The sequence below is a fragment of the Castor canadensis genome, chromosome 8, assembly GCF_047511655.1.
Source record: "Castor canadensis chromosome 8, mCasCan1.hap1v2, whole genome shotgun sequence".
NCBI lineage: Eukaryota > Metazoa > Chordata > Mammalia > Rodentia > Castoridae > Castor > Castor canadensis.
The window spans coordinates 153,522,752-153,545,787 of record NC_133393.1 but is presented as its reverse complement, the minus strand read 5'-3'; the positions used below and the strand labels follow the sequence as shown (position 1 = coordinate 153,545,787).

The 23,036-nt window shown below is 56.9% G+C and overlaps 1 protein-coding gene across 4 annotated transcripts in view; it reads left to right on the top strand.

Annotated features, from left to right (window-relative positions):
* Window positions 1–23,036, top strand: part of Shisal1 (shisa like 1) — a 69,013-nt gene that overhangs the window by 17,560 nt on the left and 28,417 nt on the right. For all 4 annotated transcript variants that reach the window (XM_074084664.1, XM_074084666.1, XM_074084667.1 and 1 more), the window contains exons 2-4: window positions 7,750–7,848; window positions 10,853–11,066; window positions 19,905–20,222. In XM_074084664.1, coding sequence (XP_073940765.1) covers window positions 7,782–7,848; window positions 10,853–11,066; window positions 19,905–20,222 — 599 coding nt within the window. In that variant the 5' untranslated portion in view covers window positions 7,750–7,781. The remainder of the gene's footprint in view (window positions 1–7,749; window positions 7,849–10,852; window positions 11,067–19,904; window positions 20,223–23,036) is intronic.

The following is a 23,036-nucleotide window of genomic DNA, read 5'->3' as shown; positions in this document are numbered from 1 at the left end:
CAGCTAGGATGCTCACTCCCGCAGGTGCAGCCTCCCCTGGTCTGCTTACCTGTCAGAGCTCAGCTTCTAGGGGTCCTCTATGCACACCAGGCCAGGACCCCTTCACTCTCAGAAGGCCCTGTGTCCTGGCACAAGGGTTTTTGGCTTACTTCATGGGGTAGAGCCAGTTTGTTCAGCCCACTGCAGTCTGCAGTCCCCAGCCCAGCATCTGACTGTGTGTGGAGAAATGAGTGAATGGAAGGTTGGATGGATGGAAGGATGGAATAAAATCTCAGGTGCACTTAGCTTGACCAACTTAATGGTCCACTTCAGGAAGGAAGGAAGGATGGATGGATGGATGGATGGATGGATGAAAGGATGGATAGATGGAAGGAATGAAGGATGGATGGATGGATGGGTGGGTGGAAGGAAGGATGGATGGAAGGAAGGAAGGATGGATAGATGAAAGGAAGAATGATGGATGGAAGGGAGGATGGATGGAAGGAAGGATGGATGGATGGATGGATGGAAGGGAGGATGGATAAATGGAAGGATAGATGGATGGACAGATGGATGAGTGAATTACTGAATGTGTAAAAAAATACCCTCTGCTCCTCCCTGGCCTCTCCTCCAGCACCTTCAAGCTGGCTTTTGCCCCCTCTGCAGGTGAGAACCAAAGCTCAGGACTTTGGCTTTCCTTGTCCCCAGTGAAGAAGGGCTCCAGCACCAGGGCCCCTCGCTTGGGCTTCGGGCAGGGCAGGAGAGTGTGGGGACCACCTTGGACAGGCGCTCTGCATGCCCCCCGCCTTTCCTCCTCCTGCCTGGTGCTTTAAGTGATTCATTCTTCATGTGACATTTTTATGTTTCTCCAGGGGAAAGAATGCTGCTGGGATTTGGGCTGGTTTATCTCGTCAATGTGGCCAAATCACCGGCAAGACCAAGAGAGGCAGAGGGTGGTCTGGTCACAAAGGGCCAAGATTGTCTCCACTGAATGTTCCCTTTAACTGAGAGGAAACTGAGGCCATCTGGGAGCCAGTGTGACCCCAGGAGAGCAGAGCCCCAGGGCCATCAGCAGAGCTGGCAAAGCAAGGCTAGCTGTGATCTAGGTGAACCCTCCCTTCCCTGGGCCTCAGCTTCTTCTTCTGTGAAATGGGGTAACAGCGGTGCCTACCTGAGACATGGTAGAGACTCACGCAGAGTTTGTGGGTGCAGAATGGAACAGGCTCAGGGAGAGGCTCAGAAAGGGGGATAATCGAAACATCCCAGCTTAGAACTTGGTCCCGGATCTCTGTAGGCTGGGGTTGGGGGTGGGGAGGCAGTTGCTGAGGGATGAGAGCCTTATAAGGGGATAAACTGGAATGTTCTCTAGAGGGAGGGAGGGGCTCAGGGAGACCAGAGCAGTCTCCACATCAATGGTAACCTGCCCACCTCCCAGCTGGGACACTTTTGCCAACACAAGTGCTTTTCCCTCCCCTACCCTCCTAGTCACCACACAAACCAGGTGTCACCGTGTACAGCGAGGGGGGGTCCAGGGGCAGAGATCCTGGACTGTGGGCTATCCCCTTGTCTCCCCTCCACTCAGGCCCTGTCCCACCTGCCCTGGAGCTGGGCCTCCCTAAGTTAAGCAACTTCTACCACAGGGCTGGCAGCTCAAGGTCTACCAGTGGCCTCAGTAACAGCTGGGTCCCCTCAGCTGAAGGAAGGAGCAGCCTGTGTCCAGGGGCCCTGCCAGGGCCTCTGCCATTCTGACCAGCAGCTTTCTCTTTGAAGTAAAACAAAGCTGGCATCCAGGCCAAGGGTGGATAGAGTTCCTACTCTATGGGCAGTGAACATGTATTTAGTACCTGCTGTGTACAAATCATGGTGGGGGGATGGAGAGGCACTAAAGTCTGTACCAGGCAGGGAGGCCATTAACCATCAATACTGACCAGTGTCCAGCGAAGCACAGAGAAGAGCTGAAGGAACTGGGTGTTGATGTGGTGGTTGAACACTCATCCGCTAAGGCACATGGTGGCCTCTGAGGCCCCTAAACGTTTCCTGGCTCTGGAAACGACCAGGTAGGCAGCACCAAATCTGAGCTGTTTACGGAGCTCTTGCTCCATGTGCCGGACGTTGTGAACCTTTCTGCACATCTTCCGTGTCCTTGTAAGGTGGGTGGCACGGTTCCCATTTTACAGATGAGGAAACTGAAGCCAGTGAAGTTAGTTGCCCTCCATCACCCAGCCGTAAGTGCTGCAGCTCCACTTCCAGGCCAGGCAGATGACAGCTGAGCCTGCGTCAGAGCCAGGTCCCCCACTGCGAGGCCCTGTCTGCTGGAGCTGGGCAGAGCTGGCTTCAACTCACAGCCTGCAGCCCTCCAGCTCTTGACAAAATGTACAGCTTCTCCAGGCTGCCCTGTGTTTATCTCAAAAACTGACAAGATAACGCCTCTGTTCATCCAACCACTTCAATATTGTTTGCAAAGTGCCTACTATGTGTAAGCTGTGTGCCACATAGAAGGTGGGCAGAAGCAAGGTGCTCTTTGCAGGGCTGGCTTCGGGGGTCTGTGGTAACACGGGGCTGGGTGCCAGCAGAGCTCAGTTAGCAGTGCTGTTCTGGGGCAGGAGGTGCTGGCCTAACCCTCCCTCTGCTGGCCGTGCAGCTCAGCACTCCAGTTTCAGGTGGACTGGTGCCTCCCCTGTGTTCTCCACGTGTGCTGTGGTCACCTTGGTCCTGGCCAGAGCAGTGAAGGAACACGTCCTGGTTCCTCCTGCTGCACAGGGGGTCATCAGGATACGCTTTGACCTCACTCCCTGCAGGCATTGAGCGTCAGGAAGTGTTTATTTCTGGACTTCACTCTTCAGTGTGAAATTTCATAACCTCTAAGTTGTCTAGAAAACAGAAGTGCAGACATGGATGTTAGGCCAGGACAAGGCCCCAGGAACTTGGAGACCTGTTGGAGGGTCACCATCATTGGTGCCACCTGGTTGTGGGCATGAATGTACATGTGTGCTCTGTGCAGATGCCTGGGGACACGTGTACTGTCTGAGTACATGTGTATCTGAGCATGCATGTGCAGGTGTGTCCCAGTCAGGTTCATCTGTGTCTGTAGATGGCACAGGGGCAGATGTGGGTTTGAATCCTCACCACACCCCCGATTCTCCATTCTTGGATGCACAGACTCACAGTCCAGCCGAGGGCATGGTAAGGAGTGGGTGAGTCAATGGGCAGGGCGCCCAGCACAGATCCAATCCAGGTGGGTGCCGCTGACTGCTGGCTGTGGTCTCCCTGTTTGTGTCATCTCCCCACCCACCGGGCACTGCTGCTCCCAGAACTGTGTGAGGCCCTGAGGGCCCTTGTGGAATCACTGATTTGTGTTAATACTAATGCCCCATAATCCCTAGTTCATCCTGTGATCAGCTTAATGTCTTCTCCCCTCCCCGAGACCGTAAGTCCCGTGCTGTGGGAGCATGTGCTCCCTGTTTGCTCAGCTGTGTGTGTGACCCACAGTGGCAGTTCCTCAGGGATGGATGGAACTGGTGTCCGGAAGAGGAGCAGCCTGAGCAGAGGGGCTGGGGAGGGCAGGGAGCCCAGTGAGGCTGCTTCTGGAAGGAGGTGGCCTTGAGCCAGGCCTCAGGGTCTGATGGGTCTAATTTGGATATACCAGGCAGGGAAAGGGGTTCCCAGGGGATGGATCAGCCTGGTCAAAAGTCTGGACTCTGGGGCTCCACCACCACCCACCTGGAGACCAGGCAGGACCATCCATGCCCTCCTGACAGGATGTCTAGACAGCCAGGGAAGGCATTTCAGGATGTTTTGGAAGCCCACTCAAAGCAGTGAGAGAATCAGGGAGGTGTGCTTCCCAGCTGAGCCTTGAGGCTGCTGGGTACAAAGTGGACCCAGCTCAGGAGGGGCACATGCAAAAGCCCAGAGAAGCTGCAGCCCTGGGGGGTGGGGGGGCTGATTGTGCAGAACACAGACGGTGAGGAAGTGTTCCGAGGGGAAGGCCTCAGGAGTGCACGAGACTGGAACAGTGGGAGGGTGAGGGGCCAGATGGACACTCAGGTAAGCTGGCCCTGGGCCACCTGGGAGCTGGGTTGGTGGGTAAGGCTGAGGCAGAGATAGCCAGCAGCAGAGCTATTTTGAGGCCCTCTGTGTGCGCGCTCCGAGCAGGGCTTTGATGCATGTCTGCACGTCGCCACACAGCAACCTGACCTTGTAATCCGGGTATTGTTTTTATCCCCATTCTAGGGTCCAGGAGACTGACACTCAGCGACTCACCATAGGTCATACGGGGTGTGGTTACAAAGGGTGGAGCCAAGATTTGGCACCAGCAGAGTGGCGGGGCCTCAAGTGCCCAACCTCAGGCCTGGCTGCCCTCAACTTGCCTTTACCCTTGGCATGACCAGCAGGAGACCATCAGGGCAGCAGCAAGCCCCTATGGCTCCCGAAGCCTCCAGGCTCAGCTGGTGACCAGGCTCTGGCTGTCCCATGCACCCCGCCTCCCCCCAGCAATGGGGCCCCGGCCTGCAGAGCCTGGGCCTGACACGGAAACAGAGCTGTTGTTCCCGGTGGGGTCCAATTCATCTTCCCCAGCCCTGCTTCTCTTCATATGCCCTCCTTCCGCTCCTTCCCAACCTCGCCAAATTCGGTGTTTAAAAATAACCCTCAAATCTCAGAGCAGCAGTCCCCAGCTGACCTGAGGGGTGGACAGCAGCGATGTGTGCCTGACTCGTGATTCTGGACCTGGTCAAACAGCATCCAGGGAAGTCCCAGAATGTTCTTCAGCTATTCGAGTTTTATTGTTGGCTATGAGCTGCGACCTTGGGCAGTTTACCAATTTGCAGAGCAATGGCGCCCAGGACGATGAAGCTTCCTGTCTGCAGTCTGTGGGGTTCTTGAGGCCCTGGGCTCTTTTGATGCCTCCTGTCACAGTGACTGAATGGCTGTGTGAGTCTGGGCACCTCATATCACCTCCCTGAGCCTCAGTTTCCTCCTTTCTGAGATGGTTGGCATAGAATTAGCTGAGGGAATACAGCGAAATGCAGAGTGGAGCCCAGGCAGCAGCCCACAGCAGCAGCCCAGCACCCAAAAGCTGGGCCAGGCAGGAGAGGGGCCACCCTTTTAGCTCCTACTGCTGCTCTCAGCAGAAGTCACCTGTGGCAGGTGCCAGGTGGGGCACCTGACATTGTGACGTGATGTCCTCGCCAGGGCTCCCTCCACCAACCCATGGAGAGCGGAGATGATGGCTCTGCTGTGTGAACGCATGGCTCTGAGCTGGTCAGGTCCTGAAGCCTGGTGAGGATCAGGGCAGCTGGTAGCACCGAGAGCCCTGGAGTTTCTGAAATCACTTTCTGGCCAGCTATGGAGGGATGGAGAGGTGGTGGAAGCCACTGGTGTGTTGTCTTTGGTCATTAGATGAGGAATTCTCTCCCAACTTCCCCTGGATGGAAGTTGGGTTTTCTTCCCACCGACTCAAGCCTCCCTGCCCCCACCCCATGCAGCAAATGGCGTGGACTTGACTGGCTTATTTCAGGCCAGACCTGGGTGGGGGTGGGGGCTCAGCAGGCCACAGAACCCAAGACCACTACCAAAGACTGTCCAGGTTGGACAGCAGTGCACCTGTCATCAGAGGACCTTTCAGCTATGAGCAAAGGGATCCTTCCAGGGACTGTGACGTTGGTGTTTCGCTGCCCCACTGGCCTGAGGCTCCCTAGACCTGGGATTAATTCCTAAGCTGCCCTCCTGCTCTGGCCCCTGCTGGACAGGTCCTGTCCCCAAATCAGGACCTCACAGCCTGATAGAAGCTATGGGATGAGTCATATGAAACAGGGCTGTGGGCACCCTCAGTGGCCTACCCCGAGGACAGGGACGCCCCTCCTCTGTGCCCCCAGAACCCAGCCCAGGGCCTGGTGTGGGAATAGTGTCAGCAAGCCTGGCCTGGGTAAGAGACAAACTGCTTCCAGAACACAGAATCAAGGATGACTTCCCAGAGGTGACATTCTGGAGGGTGTAAGGGGGTGCAGGGCTCACAGGAATGGGAGGGTACCTCCAGCCCCCAGTGTCAGCCAGTATACTCAGGACTTTGCAGGGAGCGGGAACAGTGGGGAAGTGGAACCCCTACCTCCACCATGCACTCAGCAGCCCAGCAGCTCTCGGACTTGGGCTCTGGCTACAAAAGTGGGGCAGCCCCACCCCAAAGGCCAGAGGGCTGGAGCAGGGAGACCCTTGTCAGCCTCTCTGGCCTCGGCATTCCTGGGTCCTAAGATGGGGGTGGGGTGGGCTGGACGTCTCAGAGGCCCCCATACTCTCTACCCCCGGTGCACTTTCCAGGGCAGACCCTTGGCTTTTCCCAAACAAAATCCTCTCCTAAGCACACTCAAATGCTTTAATCTGCACTCTTCCTCCCCAGGAGGGCCCTGGGGAGGCCGGGAGGCTAGGCGCAGAGCAATTAAGCAGCTTACAGCCTGGGGAACGGGGAGGCCTGCTCAGGAGATGGGAGGGGCCACACAGAGCTACCATCAGGTCCCAGTTCCAAGCCAAACATCACAAGGTCGACACTACCACCCAAGGTGCCACCACAGGGCCCACACTGCAAACCAGGAGCAGGGCTCCATGCATCTAGCCCGGAATCAAAGTTCCCAAGTGAACCTCACTCACCCTGTCCTGCAGCCCTCACCCTGACCTCCACTGCATCCCCACTGCCTTCCCTGGCCAGGACTAAGCACTTGATGGCCAGGTGGCCCCGGGTGGCTACAGAAGACAGTGCGGCCATCAGTCTGGGCTGTGCGTTGCTCTTCCCTATCTCCTTCAGAACCGTGTTGTCGGGCAGCACACCTCTGCAGTGAGTGTTCATCTTAGTCTGTCTCGGTGGGCAGGGCCGAACTGAGCCGACCCCAGAAGCAGTAGAGGGAGTCTGCTGTCCACATGGCAGGGGTGGGGGTGCGGCCAGGCTAGGAGGGCAACCCCCATTCTGCCTCCCGTGTCTGGATTTGACTACTCGAGGTGCCCCATGGAAGGCACCATGCAGTCTTTGCCTTTCTGTGTCTGGGTTATTTCTCTAAGCAGAATGTCCTGTGGATTCATCTGTGTGATAGCAGCCATCGGAATTGCCTTTCTTTTTAAGGCTGAATACTATTCCATTGTGAGCATTTTGTGTATCAATTCATTCGTCCCGGACACTGGGGCTGCCTCCCCCTTTTGGCTATTGTGAATATCCGCTGTGAACATGGGTGGGGAGTACCTGTTGGGGACCCTGCTTCCGGTTCTTTGGGGTGAGTCCTCATGCCTCCCAGCCCGTGCGCATGGTCACTTCCTCGCAGGAATGCAGCAGAGTCAGGGAGAGCTTCTATTTAGTTCCTTTTGTTTCTCTTTGTGTCTCTGATGACTGGAAGGGTTCCCTGCTTGGTGTGTAATTGTGGAGGGGCCAATGGGGTCACCATTAACAACACAGCAGAGAGACCGGGTCCCTAGCCCTGGAGGTGGCCACGCTAACAGGACGTTCTCGTCTCAATGCCTGTGGCGCCTACCTACTGACACCATTCTATCGTTTATTTGTACCACTTGAGCCACCTGGCCTCCTTTGGTTAAGTCTCATTTTGCCGTGAAAAGAAGAGGAGGTGACAGGTGACTGGTGGGGGAAGGCCATTCATGCCAGAGAGGACATAGGATGACAACATTTCCATCGTCTACACTCTCACTCTCCTGTCCCCTACCCACCTGCCTGCCCGTCCCCCACTGTGGGCGACAAAGCCGGTGTCGCGACCCAGCCTCTCCTGTCTCGTTACACAGGCAGCGCTGGACGGGTCAATGCAAGCCAGACGATGACCAGTTGTGGCCAGCGGTTCCGGAACGCACTCGCGGTGCTCTTGTCCTTGCTGGTTCCTGCAGGTAACTCCTGTCTCCTCGGAGCTTGGCAGGGGCGCGGGCAGCAGGCTGTCCCTGCCTGGGGCAGTGCTGCATCTGGCGGGGGGCCTGGGGGGGCCCTTGGGATGAACCTGTCGCTGCAAGCAACACCTACTGTGTGCAGCACCTGCTCACTTGCTACAGGAGCTCGGTGGGAGAGCGCAAGGGTGCTGGGGTGACAGGGCTGCTGGGCAACCTGGAAAAGCCCCCACTCACGGTCGCTCCTCCAACCCTGCTAGCCAACCTCAGGCAATACCCAGTGCATCTTTCATGAGGGGGACTTTGATGAGCGAATGAGGCCAGGAGTGGAGACTGCCTTGCCTGAGAACAGCTGATGGAGAGGCTGTGGTTTGGGCCGGAGGCAGCCTGGGGCACTGGGGCCACCCTCCTGGTACCAGCTCAGCCCCTGGGCTGTCCACTTATCCTAGCTCAGGTTACAGGTGGGCTCAGGCTGGGCGGGTAGAAACCAAGCCCTTCTTCGCTCCCCTGAGCTAGAGTCCATCAGGGAAGTCTGCTCCCCCCACCAAGAGCAAAGGCAACTGGGGCCTGTCTCAGCCTGCCTTCCTCCCTGTGTCTCTGCCTGCCTGCCATGTGTCTGTCTGTATCTGTATTGCTCAGTCTGTCTTTCTTTTGGAGTCTTTCCCTGTCTGTTGCTGTCTCTCTCTTTTTCTGTCTCTCTTTACCTTTCTCTGTATCATTCTCTGTGTCTCTTTGTGTCTTTCTGTCCCTGTCTGTCTCCTCTCTCACACCCTCGTACTCTGGCCAACCCGGTGACACTGGCCTTGTGGTTTCTAGCCTTGACCCCTTTGCTGGGGCATGGCTCAGAGGGAGGCCATGAAGGGGCTTGGGGTAGGACTGAGCAGGGCCCCCAGTATAGCGGAGCCAAAGCCAAGCCAAAGTCAGGGGTCTGGGGCCACAGTAACTCTAGCTCCTCTCTGTGTGTTGACACATCGGGTCCTCAAACCCCCCCTTCCTCCCAAGGAAACAGAGTCAGAGAAGGCAAGTGATTTGCCCCGGGTCACACAGCAAGTGGAAGAGCCCGCTGTTGAGTGAGGGCCACCCAGAGCCAGAAGTCCACTGAGCTCTGTCTGTGGCATTCCACTGCCGGGACCAGGACCCAAGAGAGCGGGGGGGGGCTCCTCCTGCACCGTGCTGTGTAGGAAGTGGCCCTGAAGCCTCTGTCACCCAGGAGGCCAAAGGTCTTCCACTAGTGAGGGGTGGAGGCTGGAGAGCCCAGGTAGCCTCGCCATATTCCCCACCCACAGTCCTGGCTCCCAGCCCAGGGTTCTTTCAGCTGGGGGAAGCAGCAGGGCCTCCTGGTAGTTGGCCAATAGCCAACACCTGTGGTACTGACTGTCCAGGGGCAGCTGTGGTGGGCTGTGAGCTGGGTGCTGAGCAGGACGCTCTGCTTGCCGAGCCTGCCCTCGCCTCCTGCTCCATGCGTTGTCCACTCTGTTCCTCCCTCCCTGCATGCTGTAGGAGCCTGGAACACTAATCCAAGCCCTGGGCTGGTCTTTCCGAGTGCCCAGCCCTCGGCTGTCTGTAGACTGAGTGTGAGCAGACCAGTGGCAGTACTTCTTGTCACCCTGGACAGTGAGTGGAATTGACCACCCTGAGTACCCATGCTGCTCCTCTAAGCCAGAGGTCCCCATCCAAGCCTGTCAGCATCCCTGGAGGGCTCAGGCACACAGACAGAGGGTCCTTCCCCAGAGTGGCATCTTCTTCAGGGCCACCTAAGGGCCCAGGATCTGTTTCTCACTCCCCGAAGAACCACTGCTCCACTTTTCTCCTCTGTACACTGGGTTTAAACGAGCCTAAGCCAGCTGGTGCCTCTCCCAGGGCAGACTTCCACAACCCCCCATGAGGGGCTCTTGTTTCTCCAAGGCAAGGTTGGGAAGGGGCCTGGAGAGCTGCCTGCCTTCCCCAAAAGAGGGTGCCTGCCTTTGGGGAAGGGATGCAGAATTTCACAAGGGCCACCCAAGCCAGCCTCGGCGCCCAGCACCCGCCCACCTGCCAGCTGGCCCAGCTGGGACCCCCTCGGCGGCTGCCCGGCGGGCGCGTGCGTGGTGTGGGCAGCCGTCTCATAGCCTCTCCGCAGACACCGAGCCTCCAGCTCGCCGGAGGAGCTTGTGCAGAGCCAGTGCCTCTGTGGTTGGAGCCATGTACTCAGCCAACGAAGCCCTTTTCAGGGATACAAATTAGATACACCGATCCCTTTATGAAGATGCTAATTAAGCCGGAGACAGCGGCTCCAGCTTTTTCCCATTGTTACAGCCAGGCTTTTGCTCCCGTTCATCGCCATGGTCTCTCAGAAACCCTTCCTGGGTTTGCAAGGACTGGTAGGCGCCTTCCCCTCCCCGCGAGGTGCTGAGGCCAGGGCAGCGCTGTCGTTGTGTGTGTTGGGGCGGGGGTGACCTAGGCAGGATTTGGGGTCTCAAGCATTGACCAAGTGGAAAAGGAGGCACAGAGAGGCTGCTGCTCTTGACACAAGGGAGACCTGGGTCTTGCACCGAAATCACCTGCCGCCCAGGACAGCCTGGGCTGGGCTGGTCAGTGCTCCCTACCCCTAGCCCACACAGGAACGGTGGCTGTGGGAACCCAGGCAGGCCTGGGTCTCATTCCTGCTCCATCACCATTTAAGCTCAGCCAAATCACTTTAGGCCTCGGGGCCTCAGTTTCTCCATCTCTAAAGTGAAGTCTCAAACCTGCCTGCCAGAGCAGCCATGAGTCCAGTGAGATGGCCTGTGAAGCACACAGCAGGTGTCTGTTATTTCCTAGCTGAGCGCCAGCTGCATGCACAGTTGCTGGATGGAGGGTGCAGCGCCTCCCTCCCACCTTCCAGGAGCCACAGTCTGGGGCCCCACCCAGAGTGGAAGCACGACCGTCCCTAGCAGAGTACAGAGGGCCAGGGACGGGCCACCAGCCTCTGCCCCTCTGCACCCTTGGGCTGGCGAGGGACCTCACTGAGCCTGGCGACTCTTTTTTGCAGTCTTGTCCGCGCATTTCCGGGTCTGTGAGCCGTACACGGACCACAAAGGCCGCTACCACTTCGGCTTCCACTGTCCCCGGCTCTCGGACAACAAAACCTTCATCCTCTGTTGTCACCATAACAACACAGTCTTCAAATACTGCTGCAACGAGACAGAGTTCCAGGCGGTGATGCAGGCGAACCTCACGGCTGGCTCCGAGGTCTACATGCACAAGTGAGTACCACATGGGCCCAGCCAAGGCCAGGCCCCCAAAAACCATCCCCCAGGAAGCTCTGGGCAACGGCTGTAAGGAGGCTGGGCCTAGAAGCATCTGGCAAAGACTTCTGGTGACCAGGGGTCCTGGCCTGTTCCACCCTGTGGGCCTTAGTCTTCTCATCTGGCAAATGGGCACCTCACACCCACCTCACAGGCTGCGGTGGAAGTTAAGTGGGGAGGTACGCAGACAGCTTCCAGGCATAGAAGGGCTTGGCCTGGAACCCACTGGGACCATTTCCTCTCTTCATCCAGTAGCTGTTCAATGATAGTGATTGGCATATTGGCCCAGAGGTGAATCCTGCACAGTCCCTGTCACCATGGTGATTAAAGTGCATTGACATCAGGGTACTAATGGAGGGACCGTGTCTGTGGACAAAGAGGAGTCTGCTGACCATAAAGCAGTGGGACCATGCCAAGGGAAGGCCCAGGGACCAAAAGTGTGTGCATCTCTCTCTAAATGAGTGAGGCTGAGGTGAGAGGACCCTCTTTCACATATCCAGAGCAGTTCCTGTTTCTTTTCTTGTCAGCTAGCTGTGTATGTGTTTTGCCATTTATCTATTGCATTTTTGGCCTTTTCTTATTTGTTTACAGGAGCTCTTTATGTGTGAAGGAACTACAGTGCTGCACATATTTTCTCAGCATGCCTTTGACTTCAGGACGCATCTCCTTCACACTTAATTTTGATTTTTATGTAATCATGTGGGGTCCGTTTTGTTTTTTCTTTTATGGCTTCTGGGTTTTGCATCATGAGAAAGGCCTGTCCTGCCGAGACCATTAAGGAAAATTCCCCCGTGTTGTGTTCTACTTCTTTTATGCTTTGATTTTTTTGTCTTCAAATCGCTGATCTATCAGTTAGATCAAATTTATTCCGAGGTAGGTTTTGAGGTGGGAACCCAATTTTCTTATCACTTTTCCTAAATAGGGAGTAGACCCATTGTCCCGACACTGGTCACTGAATGGTCTCCTCCTCTCTGCTGGTGAGGTGTTCTGAGCTTGGGTACCACGTGGCTTTCGATGAACCATCTGTCCGTACACTCGGATGGCCTAGTGAACTGCCGTGACTCCTGATAATTTGAATCTTCTCGCTTTACTCCCCCTACCAAAAAGAAGTCAAAAGAGGCTGGAGCCATGGCTCCAGCGTTACAGCGCCAGCCTGGCAGGAGCAAAGCCCCAAGTTCAAACCCCAGTACCACCAAAAAAAAAAAGAAAAGAAAAGAAACAAAACAAAACAACCCAACTGACCTTCCCTACTGAGATCGTATGGGGTCGTAGTGATCCCAGGAACGGCTTGTCCTCGTGGTGTTGCTTCACACTTTCTTTTGCAGCATTGCGGTTTCCTCACGTAGCTGGTGTACACAGCTCTGCCATTTATCTAGCTGTTTCTTTTTCACGTTGCTACATTATCAACAGGGTCTTCTGTCCATCTTTTTCTGACTGTGGTTTAGATGGTAAAAACTAATGGCTTCTCTGTATGAAGTTTGTATCCAGCCACCTTCCCGAAATTTCTTATCTGTCTCTTAGATTTTCCAGCTACACCATTTGTAAACAATTTAACTCATACTTTTTTTGAGACAGGATTTCACTATATAGCCAAGGCTGGCCCTCAATTCACTATCTCCTCCTGCCTCAGCCTCCTCCGTGCTGAGATTACAGGTAGGTGCCACCATGCCTGGCCTACTTTCTAGTTTTTGTGTCTCACTTCTTTTTCTTGCCAAATTGTGTTAGCTAGTACCTCTAAAAAACAGTCATTCTTATTTTCCTCCTGACTTTCATGGGATGCTTCAAATATTTTCCTAACTCTAGGGGAGGATGTGTTTGTTTCATGGTAGGAAAAATGGGCTGGAAAGAAGTCTTTGTTGAGTGACTATTGAAGGCATTAGCAGTAGCACCAGGAGTGGGGGTGAGGGGTCAAGCCTCCATCTCTGATGTTGGAGCTTGAGGCTTTGCTGCCACTCTCAGCTCACTCTGGGGAAGGTGCCTTTTCCGTTTGGTTGGACAGGAGATGCAAGCTTGACTATGGTCCAAACCTCCCCTCCTTCCTCCTAGACCAGCTCCCCGCCCTCCTCCCTCGAAGCCACAGTGCTTCCCTTGAATATCTTGCCATCTGCTCAGGCCTTAGAATAATTTTGTGTGTGAAATGCTCAGCGAGCACTGTCCACCTCAGCAGGGCTGGAACAGGGCCTGGAACTCGACCCCAGCCTTTTATATGACCAAAGGTCATTCCCGAGGGAGGAGGGCAGTGCCAGGCCTGGGGCTGGGACTCTGAGTGCTGTAGGCATCAGCAAAAGCTAGACGGAGCTTGGCACAGCAAGCAGACTTCCCCGAGGTCTGGCGCCTGTGTCTGGGAGCCTCTCTGGAAGCCCACAGGTTTCTATAATCTGCAGACACAGGATTTCGCACGGAACGCACCACCGTCTCAGCACAGCGGCCTGGTGGCTGCTGCTGAATTCTTGGGCCCCAGAATGCAGGCTTCCCCCGAGAATTTGAACTCCACTTTTTGTTCACTCACCTTACGAAGCATTCTGGGAGCACACGGTGCAGGGAAGATTCTGTGCTAACCAACTCTGATCATACCTTGTCGCAGAGGCCACCTGTCTGCTCGTTCTTGTCCCTTTCACACATGAGGACGATGAAGCAGGGAGCCGTGGAGCTGTGTGCTGCCTGGAGGCTCAGCTGCAGAGCCAGGGCCAGCCCAGGAGATCTGAAAGTCACTTTACTAACTTTAGAGCTTCTCCCAGTGAAGAAAGACCTGAGCATGGAGAGGCCCAGGCAGGGATCGCTTGCACGGTGCCCTGACATTGGAGACCAGGTCATTTTTTGCTGCGGGGTCAGCTGTAGGACTCTGAGGAGCAGCCTCATTGCCAACCTGATGACAACAGCATCTCCTGACACTGGGAGGATCACCCACATTTGAGACCTACCGCCCTAGAGAGACTCCTTCCCTTGTAATTCTCCAGCCATCTTCCTACCACCTCCTCTTTCCACAGACAGGGATTTGGGGACCCTGGGCTCTTGGGGAGTCTTTGCAGGGGTGGACTTTCCAGCCTTTCCTGTGGCCAGTGTTCCTCACGGAGGGAGGTGAGGGCTATCCAGACCCACTTAAGAGGGTACGAACCCTGGGCAGCCAGAGGGCAGGGCGCTCAGGGTAAAGTTCCTGTGACTGAGTACGATGTGCAAGGACACTGGGGGGCAGACAGTCTTGGGGGCTCCTGGCCGCTGTGCCACATGGGCAGTGCATGGGACAAGGGCCAAGAGGACTCTGGACATCCACAGATGCTATAACATGGTACCTGTGGACTCTCCAGGCATGGAGTCTCGTTCATCCTCACAGCTACTCTGGGAGGAAGAAGGAAGGGGCTAGGCACAGGCTGGTGAGGTCCCTGTCCCACACCACGTGGGTAATGACAGGTCAAGGTGGAGGGACTCTGGAGTCCTTGTTCTGCCTCCCCCCGCCTCCCTGCTGGACTGAGTCCAGAAAGGAAGACTTGTCTGATGTTGGAGACCGTGTCAGATCTCAGCCAAGAGGCCGGGGTCTCATAGTCCCCAGAGTTGACCCCAGAGGGGCGCAGTTAGCAGCTCTGCCCTGCCCGGCCCCCACCCCCAGGCTGGTGAGTCAGCCAGGATCTGGGCTGGTGGCGGGAGCAGGCAGCGCACTGATGCCTTATTTATTTGTGTTTTTCTGGAAGAACAGAACAGTTTGTTGTGGTTCTGGCCGCCTGGCAGAAAGGCAGGCAGCAGAGAGAGGAAGCCGCCTCGCCAAGCCCCCACCACGGCAAGATGTCTACTTCCAGCCACTCAGGCAGCCAAGGCCCACTGAGGCTGGCCAGGTGGAGGTCACAGTGTGGGGAGTAGCACCCCTCCCCCTCACCAGGCCAACTGGGCACCAGCACTGGACTCAGACCCAGTCCCTGAACAAATCAGCTGAGGCCTCCATCCAGGGCTGGAGTGTGACAGGGCACACACAGGGCATGGTTGGTTCTCCCAGGACAGGTCCAGCCCTAAGAAGAGGTCTGAGGCCTCTGCCGATGACACACTCTTCCCTTGACTGCCCATGAGTCCCCTGCCCCCGAGAGGTCACGGTTGAAGCAGCTTGTGGCTGTCGGTACAAGATGCAGTCTCACAGGCCTTTCAGCATCTTGCTTACACACTTCAAGCTCCAACTCCAGCCTGGAGCGCACTCAGAAGTCACTGAACTGTCTTGTCCATCGCGAAACCTTGCGAGACCTGTTAGGTGTAAACTTCTGTACTCGCCATCATCGTCATGTGGACCACAGAGTTCTAGAATTGTCAGCCAGGGAAGGGAAGCAAAGGGATAACTGTGAGGACCCACCTGAACCCAAGGCCTGAATCAGGCTCCTGTGAACAAGGTCCTGCTTGCCCACTCCCCAGAACTGAAGCCCAGAGAGGGTGAAAGCCTGCCTGGAGCCACACAGCACACAAGGACACAATCATCAGGCTTGATTGAGCCGAGGCGATGAACGTCCCCAAATCCCTGGGGCTTGAGCTGATGTCACATGAATGGCCATGGCACCATTGCTCACGTTGCACTGGCCGACGCTGTGCCCAGCACACGCTACCCTGCCTCAGCCCTGGATGGAGGCCTGCACTGACTTGTCCAGGGACCGGGTCTGAGTCCCATCCCTGGTGTCCAGCTGCCTTGGCATAGGAGGTGTGCAGAGCACTGTTCTGTATACCCTGCCTCTGCCCTGGCGTAGCCTGTTGGCCATTATGTGGCCAAGCTAGGACTAAGGCCCAGAGAGGGTCACCAGTGGTGCAGGGAGACACACAGCAGCTGACCCCACTAGGACTTCTGCCACGGAGGGGTAGTGAGCATTTTGGTAGGACCAGACTTGGCTTCCCCGGGGCCCAGAGCCCACGCTGCCTGGCAATGCACTGGACTACATCCGTCCTGCTGTGTGGCCTAGGGCAAGGCACTTGGCCTCTCTGGGCCTTGATCCATTGAGCAAGCCCTCTCTGTTTTTCTTTTTCTAAATTATTTCACGAAGCCTCGTAGTCACACCACACAGTGGGGAGCACAGTTACCCCCCTTTCACAGATAAGGAAACCAAAGCTCAGGTTCCCAGGAGCACAGGTTGAAAATTCTGCAGAGCTGGATCCATGAGATTCTGAGTTCTTGGGCCCATGTTTTAGTCACCAGCTTGCAACCTTGTGGCATTGACCGGCCACTCCTGCAGTGGGCTCAATGTTCCTGTCTTGTAGATGAGCTCGGCAGGGGGCCACCGGTCAGGCCCACCCAGCCTGCCGGCCAGGGACACTGAAGCTGCTGTCTCCTCCTAACCTTGAGTTTCCCCCCACCACCCTCCAATGTGACTGTGGCTGGGGACGGGGACTTCCATCCCCAGCCCCGGCTGCAGCTGGGCCGGCTGTTGACATCAGCGCTCTGTTCCCCGGGGAGACGCATGGTGCAGCTCCCCGATCAGGAAGGTTCTGTTTATTGCTTAGGAAACACCAGAGGAATGTGACTCAGTAAATATCCCAAAATACAGTGCGGCGGGCGGCGCGCCTTTCATCTGCCACCCTTTACAACACACGCACCGAGCCCCCACATCTGGATGGAATTCATTTCCAGATCACATATTTGAATTAAATGTTAAAAACTAAAAGAGACCTGCCTCTTTCCAGTGGGCTGCCCACCGGGAGGGGATAAGAGAGCTGCTGGGGACCAGCGCTGGTGGCCGGGCTCCCAGCCTGCCACCCCCAGGTGTCTCCGTGGCAGGGAAGGGGACAGCACAGGCGCAGGCCGCACTTGGGGCAGGTGCACGATGAGCCGGCCACCTCGGGTGTGGATTCAAGCCAGCTGGCTGCAGAGATCCTGGGCCCGGCGGGCATGCACAAGCCACAGTGACCCTCTGCTCTGCCGGATGCTCAGAGGATGGAGGATGGGATCTTGTCCCCAGGGCCCCCAGAGAGGCCGAGCCAGGATGAGTGGACACAGCAGGCAGAGGTGGAGGAGCCCTCTCCGGATGTCCATCTCAGAGCTGACCTTAGTGTTTTCCCAAGAAAACACGCTCAGGTCTCACAGGGACCTGGGTCCAAACCCCAGTGCCAGTAATTACCAACTGTGTGACAAGCGACTTGGCCTCTCAGAGGACCTCATTTCCTCACCTGCAAAGTGGAGGCCATGGCTGCCAACTCAAGGCGCTGTGTTAGGATCAGAAGCTTCAGGCACCAGTCCATTGTGATTGACCCTGTTACTCTTGGCTATTAGTGACACACAGAACATAAAACCTAGTGAAGTGGCTGGTGACATCAAGGCTGCCATTGCCCCCAGCTCATCATAAGCTCTCGCTGGGGGTTAGCTTGAGCAATGCCATTGGTAGTCTGTGCCCAGTGCAGGGCACAAGGGCAAGGTGGACCCCTGACCTGCCCTGAGGAGTTCCCAGTCCGAGGGCAGAAGTCCTGTATGACTGCAAAAACTGCTGTGTGTTCTGGGAGGGCAGTGGTTTTGGCAGCCCGGGGAGGGCTTGGACCTACATGGGGCTCAGGGAAGGCTCCCTGGAGGAGGCGATGGCTGAGCCGAGGCCCAGGCCAGGCCCTCCCACTTGGTGCACAAGAGGGAAGTGCGCAGGCAGAGAAGCAGTGTGGACAAAGGCCCGGGGACAGGTGTCCGAACAAGCTAGGGCAGCTTGTGCCCTGAGAACTGGACAGTGCCCTCCAGGGTGGTATGCCTAGGTCCTGGGGCTCCCCCGCAGAGTTCAAATCCAGGTCCTGCAACTTCATGGCTGGGGCGTGCTAATAAGTCCTTGATTCCCACAGGCCTGGTTTCCTACCTTAAGTCAGGGAACGCCATTCTCTCCTGCATCACTGTGAATATCGGCTACTACAGAGTGGCGAGGGGCCCAAGCACCAGGGACAGCTTCCCTTCCACTCATTTCTGAGCCTCGGTGGTTCCAGACTGGCCGAGGGCCCACGCCACCCCGGCTGGCATCGGGACGGCCTTTTGCTGGGAAGCATCTGCAATGGTGGCCCTGCCCCCACTCAGCCCCCAGGCTGCTGCCATGGGAACCACCAGGGAGAAACCTGGCACTTGGAGCCGTTCTGTGGGGGCTGCAGGAGAGAGGACACTGGGGAGAGCACAGGACCCGAGCCGGGCTGCCTCCTCTGTCTGTGTGGACGTCTCTCTACCCTGACACTCCTGCCCCAGCATGCTGAGTCAGGCTGCTGGCCTCTGGCCTCTTCTCCCTTGAAGGAATTCAATGTCCAGATGCTTCTGGGCGAAGCCAGTGTCACCTCAAAAAAAAAAGGTTACCAGGGCTCAACTGTCAGTCATTCACACCATAGTATGAACAAGCCCACCAAACTGATCCTGCAGACTTTGCAGTGGTGGTGGCTGGAAGGTTGGGCTCCAGCAGGGTCTGACGTGGTTTGGAATTGAGGGGTTCTCAGTCCTCAAGCAGGTACTAACTTCTGAGCCCTGAGCTAAGACTGTTCCAGCTATGTGCTCAGGATGTATAGAAATCTCTGTCAAGGGGCCCCCAGAGCTCCCACCTCCCAGGGAGTCTTCAGTCCAAGAACCTGGCCCTGTGAGGGAGGAAAACAGGACCGACCTGAGCCTGGGAAGATCCAAGCCTGGAAGCTAAAGGTGGGAGAGGCCTCAGCGTCCTGTCCTCCAGGCCCAGAGATGGGCAACGGCTCCCCCAGGCCACACAGCAAAGCAACTCTCCTGGATGCAGCAGTCACCACCCTAGCTTCAGAAGAGTTGGGAGGGCCTGCTGTACCCAAGGGGCCTCTCTGGGGCAGGCTGCCATCCTTCCTGGAGGTGGGGGCAGCAGCACACACAGTCTGGACACTGGACCCTGGCTCTGCTCCTCTGAATTGGTTAGCCTTTCTCCTGCTGCCGCCACCCAAGCAAATGCCCAGGGCAGGGGTCGGATGGAAGCAGTATTTGAGTAATTAATAAATCAGTGCCTTTAAACAGCGACAGTCCCTGGAGTGCGCTGTGTGGCCCCCGGCTGCCCAGCTGTAATGGCAGGCCCAGACACAAGCCCAGCTGGGGGCTCAGATCCCAGCCTCCTGAGGGGGCAGCTGAGGTCAGGCAAGGCTTACGGATGGGCACCAGGGGAGGGCAAGAGTCTGCAGGCTTCCTGGGGGAGGTGGTGGTCAGCAGGGGGCCAGGAGGAGATGGGCAGGAAGGAAGGGCTGCCCAGCAAAGCGCACAGGCTCTCGTTATCTTTGTTGGGGGAGGGCGCAGCCCTTGGTATGGAAATGTTGGGTGAATGAATAAGAGAAATGGGGGGACTGAGACCCCACTATGCAGTCAGAATGAGGAGGGGACACAGTGGGGGCAGGTGGCTGATGGGACTGCAGGTGGGCTGTGGGCAGGTGCTGAGTTGATGCTGAATCCTGGGCTCTTGGAAAGAGAATTCTGGGGTGGGGGGGGTCTGGCGTTCTGGAAGGGAGTCGGGGTGACGTGCCAGAGGCGTGGGGAGAGGGTGTCCTAGGCAGAAGGAAGAGCAGAGGAAAAGACCCAGAGTGGACAGCGTGGTATACACAGAGGCAAGGAGCACCCAGCTGTGGAGGGAGGTGCCAGGTGAGGCAGGGCCACCATGTCACCAGGCCCAGGATGCCCTGCAAAGCACCTAGCAGTGCAGGACCCACAGGGATCTCAGCCAGGGGACAAGGGGACAGCACAGGACAGTGGATTCCAGGGAAGGAGGTAGCCAGGGCAGGTGGGGGTCAGCGAACCAGTGCCCTCAACGTGATCTCTAATTGCCCCTTGGTGGACTCTGGCCACCTGTCCTCACTCAGTCGCGCCATCTGTCTGTCCTTCCACAGCAACTACCCCGCCCTGCTGGGCGTGTGGATCTACGGCTTCTTCGTGCTCACGCTGCTGGCTCTGGACCTCCTGTACTACTCGGCAGTGAACTACGACTTCTGCAAGCTCTACCTGGCACGGTGGGGTATCCATGGGCGGTGGATGAAGCAGGACCCCCGGCGGTGGGGGAGCCCCGCCCGGGCCCCTCAGCAGGGGCAGCCGGCCCCGCAGCCCCAGCCTCCCCCGGGCCCCCTGCCGCAAGCCCCCCAGGCTGTGCACACACCGCGGGGCGCCAGCCACAGCCCACCACTGATGTCCTTCCAGAGCTCATCCGCCTGGTGAGTGGCTGCGATCGAAACGCAGATGGATTGGGGCCGCTCTCTTTGGCGAGCTTGGAAAATACCGGTTCGGTTTTTGGCTCTGTGGGTTGCTTGAGTCTTTGTTCTTTGTGTTTACCAAGAAGGACTTGAAGCCACCCCTGGGGCAATCGTGTGCCAGGAAAGTCAAAAGGAGAGGTGGAAAACAGCTTAGCAGCCATGCTTGCAGGCTCACTGCCTCTAGGGCCTGATGTGACACCTATTGCACCGAACTTTAGGTGGAGTTTTGAGTCTCCTAGCTGCCAAGGTGAAAGGAGAAATTGGGTGGCTGTCCAGGTTTTTAGGGTAGGTCAAGGGAAACACATCAGTCTTGGGGGAGACTTTTGAGGTTGGAAATTAAACATAGTCTTTGGTTCATTTCACATACATACCTTGAGTTGCAGAAGGTCATCAAGGAGGTGGTGTGTCAGAGGACTGGCCTGGGGGGTGGCTGCCCTGGTGGAGCACTGTGACTGTGTCCGGGGGATACGTTCGGTCAGGCCTTATCTACTGCAGCATCCTTGCTGCCGGTTCCAGTACCGTTGGGGAGGAAAAGGGCCTTGGCCCTGGCAGTGCAGCCCCGAGGGAGAAGGAGGGTCTGTGCTTTTGGGAGCAGGACGCCCCGTGACACTGGCCAGCTCCGAGGATGGGGCCAGACTGAGTGGTGCCCCAACCAAGGGTCAGTGTGGGGTTCAGACCCCATGGGACTGAGCTGCCGCCGTGGGCAGATGGGGCTCGGGACGTCATCCCTATCAGGACACAGCCAGGTTGCCAGGCCGTCCCAGAGCCCTCCTGTTGGTAAGGCACAGGGTTCCCAGGCAGTGACCACTGGGTCCCCGAGCTCTGCAGGCTCAGCCCCCCAGCTCGGCCATTTCCCGGCTCTGTGACTGTGTGGCATTTCCCCCTCCCCTTGACCATCCAGTCCTTGTGACCAAGGGTTCTCGTTCCCCTCCCGGCTGGCCCCGGGTTCCATTCAATGCTGGCACACAGTGGGCATGCAGTAGCCTTCCTGCTCCTCTGAGAGGTCACCCAAGCTCCCTCAGGATCTGTAGAGAGCCCCCAGCTAGCGACCTCTTCAGTAGTGAGTGACATCAACCATTCAGCAGAGACGCACAAGCCAGGGTTTTGTTTCTCGATCGCACGACTGCTGGTCTGTCACGCAGGGGACAGACTCCGCCAGCGCGGGCCCCGGTGACAAATATTAACTGGGCATGACCCCGGCTGCCCTGCGCGGGTCCCGGTGGTGTAGAGGTGAGGGCCGGCAAGAGAGCCAGCCATGCCTTGGGGAGGCGACACAACCCTCAGAAAAGCTGGACAGCAGACAGCTGGTGGCTGGACCTAGGGTGGGGTGTCCTGAAACATTGGCATTCTGGCCACAGACACCCCCAGAGTGTGTGACGCTAGAGTCTACCGACCAAGAATGTGTGATGGGGTGCCTGGTGACACCACAGTTTGAGAATCACTAGAAAATGCCCTTGAGTGGTCAAGTTTGTATTTATTTATTTGGGGGGCAGTACTGGGGTTTGAACTCAGGCACTCAAACTTGCAGGGCAGGTGCTATAAAACATGAGCCACGCCCCAGCCCTTTTTTGCATTAGTTGTTTTTCAGGTAGGGTCTCATTTTTTTTGCCTGGGGCCAGCCTGGGTCTCGATCCTCCTATCTATGGTCTCTTGAGTAGCTGGGATTACAGATGTATGCCACCTCACCCAGCTTTTATTGGTTGAGATGGGTCTCATTAGCTTTTTGCCTGGGCAGTTCTCAAACCTTGATCCTCCTGATCTCTACCTCTCAGGTAGCTGAGATTATAAATCTGGTGGACTAGTCGGCCTGGGGTTGCTTGTGGAGATGGGGTCTTGCTACTGTTTTCCCTGGGCTGGCTTCAACCATAATTCTCTTGATCTCTGACTCCAGAGTAGCTAAGATTATAGGCGTGAACCACTGCATCTGACTTGCAGTCGTTTTTTATACCAATGACCTCCCTCGGGTGCATATGCTGGAATAGCTCCTCTGGTCACCCATCCCCACAGCATCCTGTGTGCCGAAAAGCAGGGCTCTCACCTGCCCTGGAGGTTCGTGGTGCCCAGGAGGTCATCCAAGCCCCTGCCTCTGCTCTGACCGTCCCCAGTCTTGCTGTGTGGTGAGCTGTGTCTCCCCTCTTCACATTGTTTTACAAGCACACGTGGTTTGCCTACCCTGCGCCGGGCTCTGTGCGGAGTTGGAGCCGAGGGCCGTGGAGAGGGCAAGGGCACCCACAGCCTGTGGAGACTGTGCACCAGGCCTGACCCCACAATACCCGAGGGCAGCCGAATCCCAGTCCCCTGGGAGACACTCACTGTTGGAGCCCAGGCTGGCCATGTCCCTCTAGGTTCTGCGCACAGGCTCAGGACTGAGCCCATGGCCACCGGGCGTTCATTCAGACCAGAGCCACCAGGATCTCGCAAGTGCGGTGCCGAGCAGGGGACGTCCATCCAGGTCACTGGCTGGATTCATACGGCACCCCCCCCCGCCGGCTCTTGTCTGCCCTTGGATGTGCCATGTGACTTTCTATGTGACTCTGCCTGGCCCAGCCTTGCTGTCACATTAGCAAATGTCCAAAGGAATGGCGTGAGTACAGGGTCTCTCCTGGCATGGGAGGTTGGGAGAGCAACTCCTCTCTCCACCCTCCAGGGGTGCTCAAAAAACTGTCACCCCTGGCTGCACCAAAAGGGCACCAGAGGGGGATTGAGGGGTCAGCTGCTGCCCCCAGGACACTGGAGCTGGGTATCAGGGAGAGGGCACAGGTACCACTGAGCCAC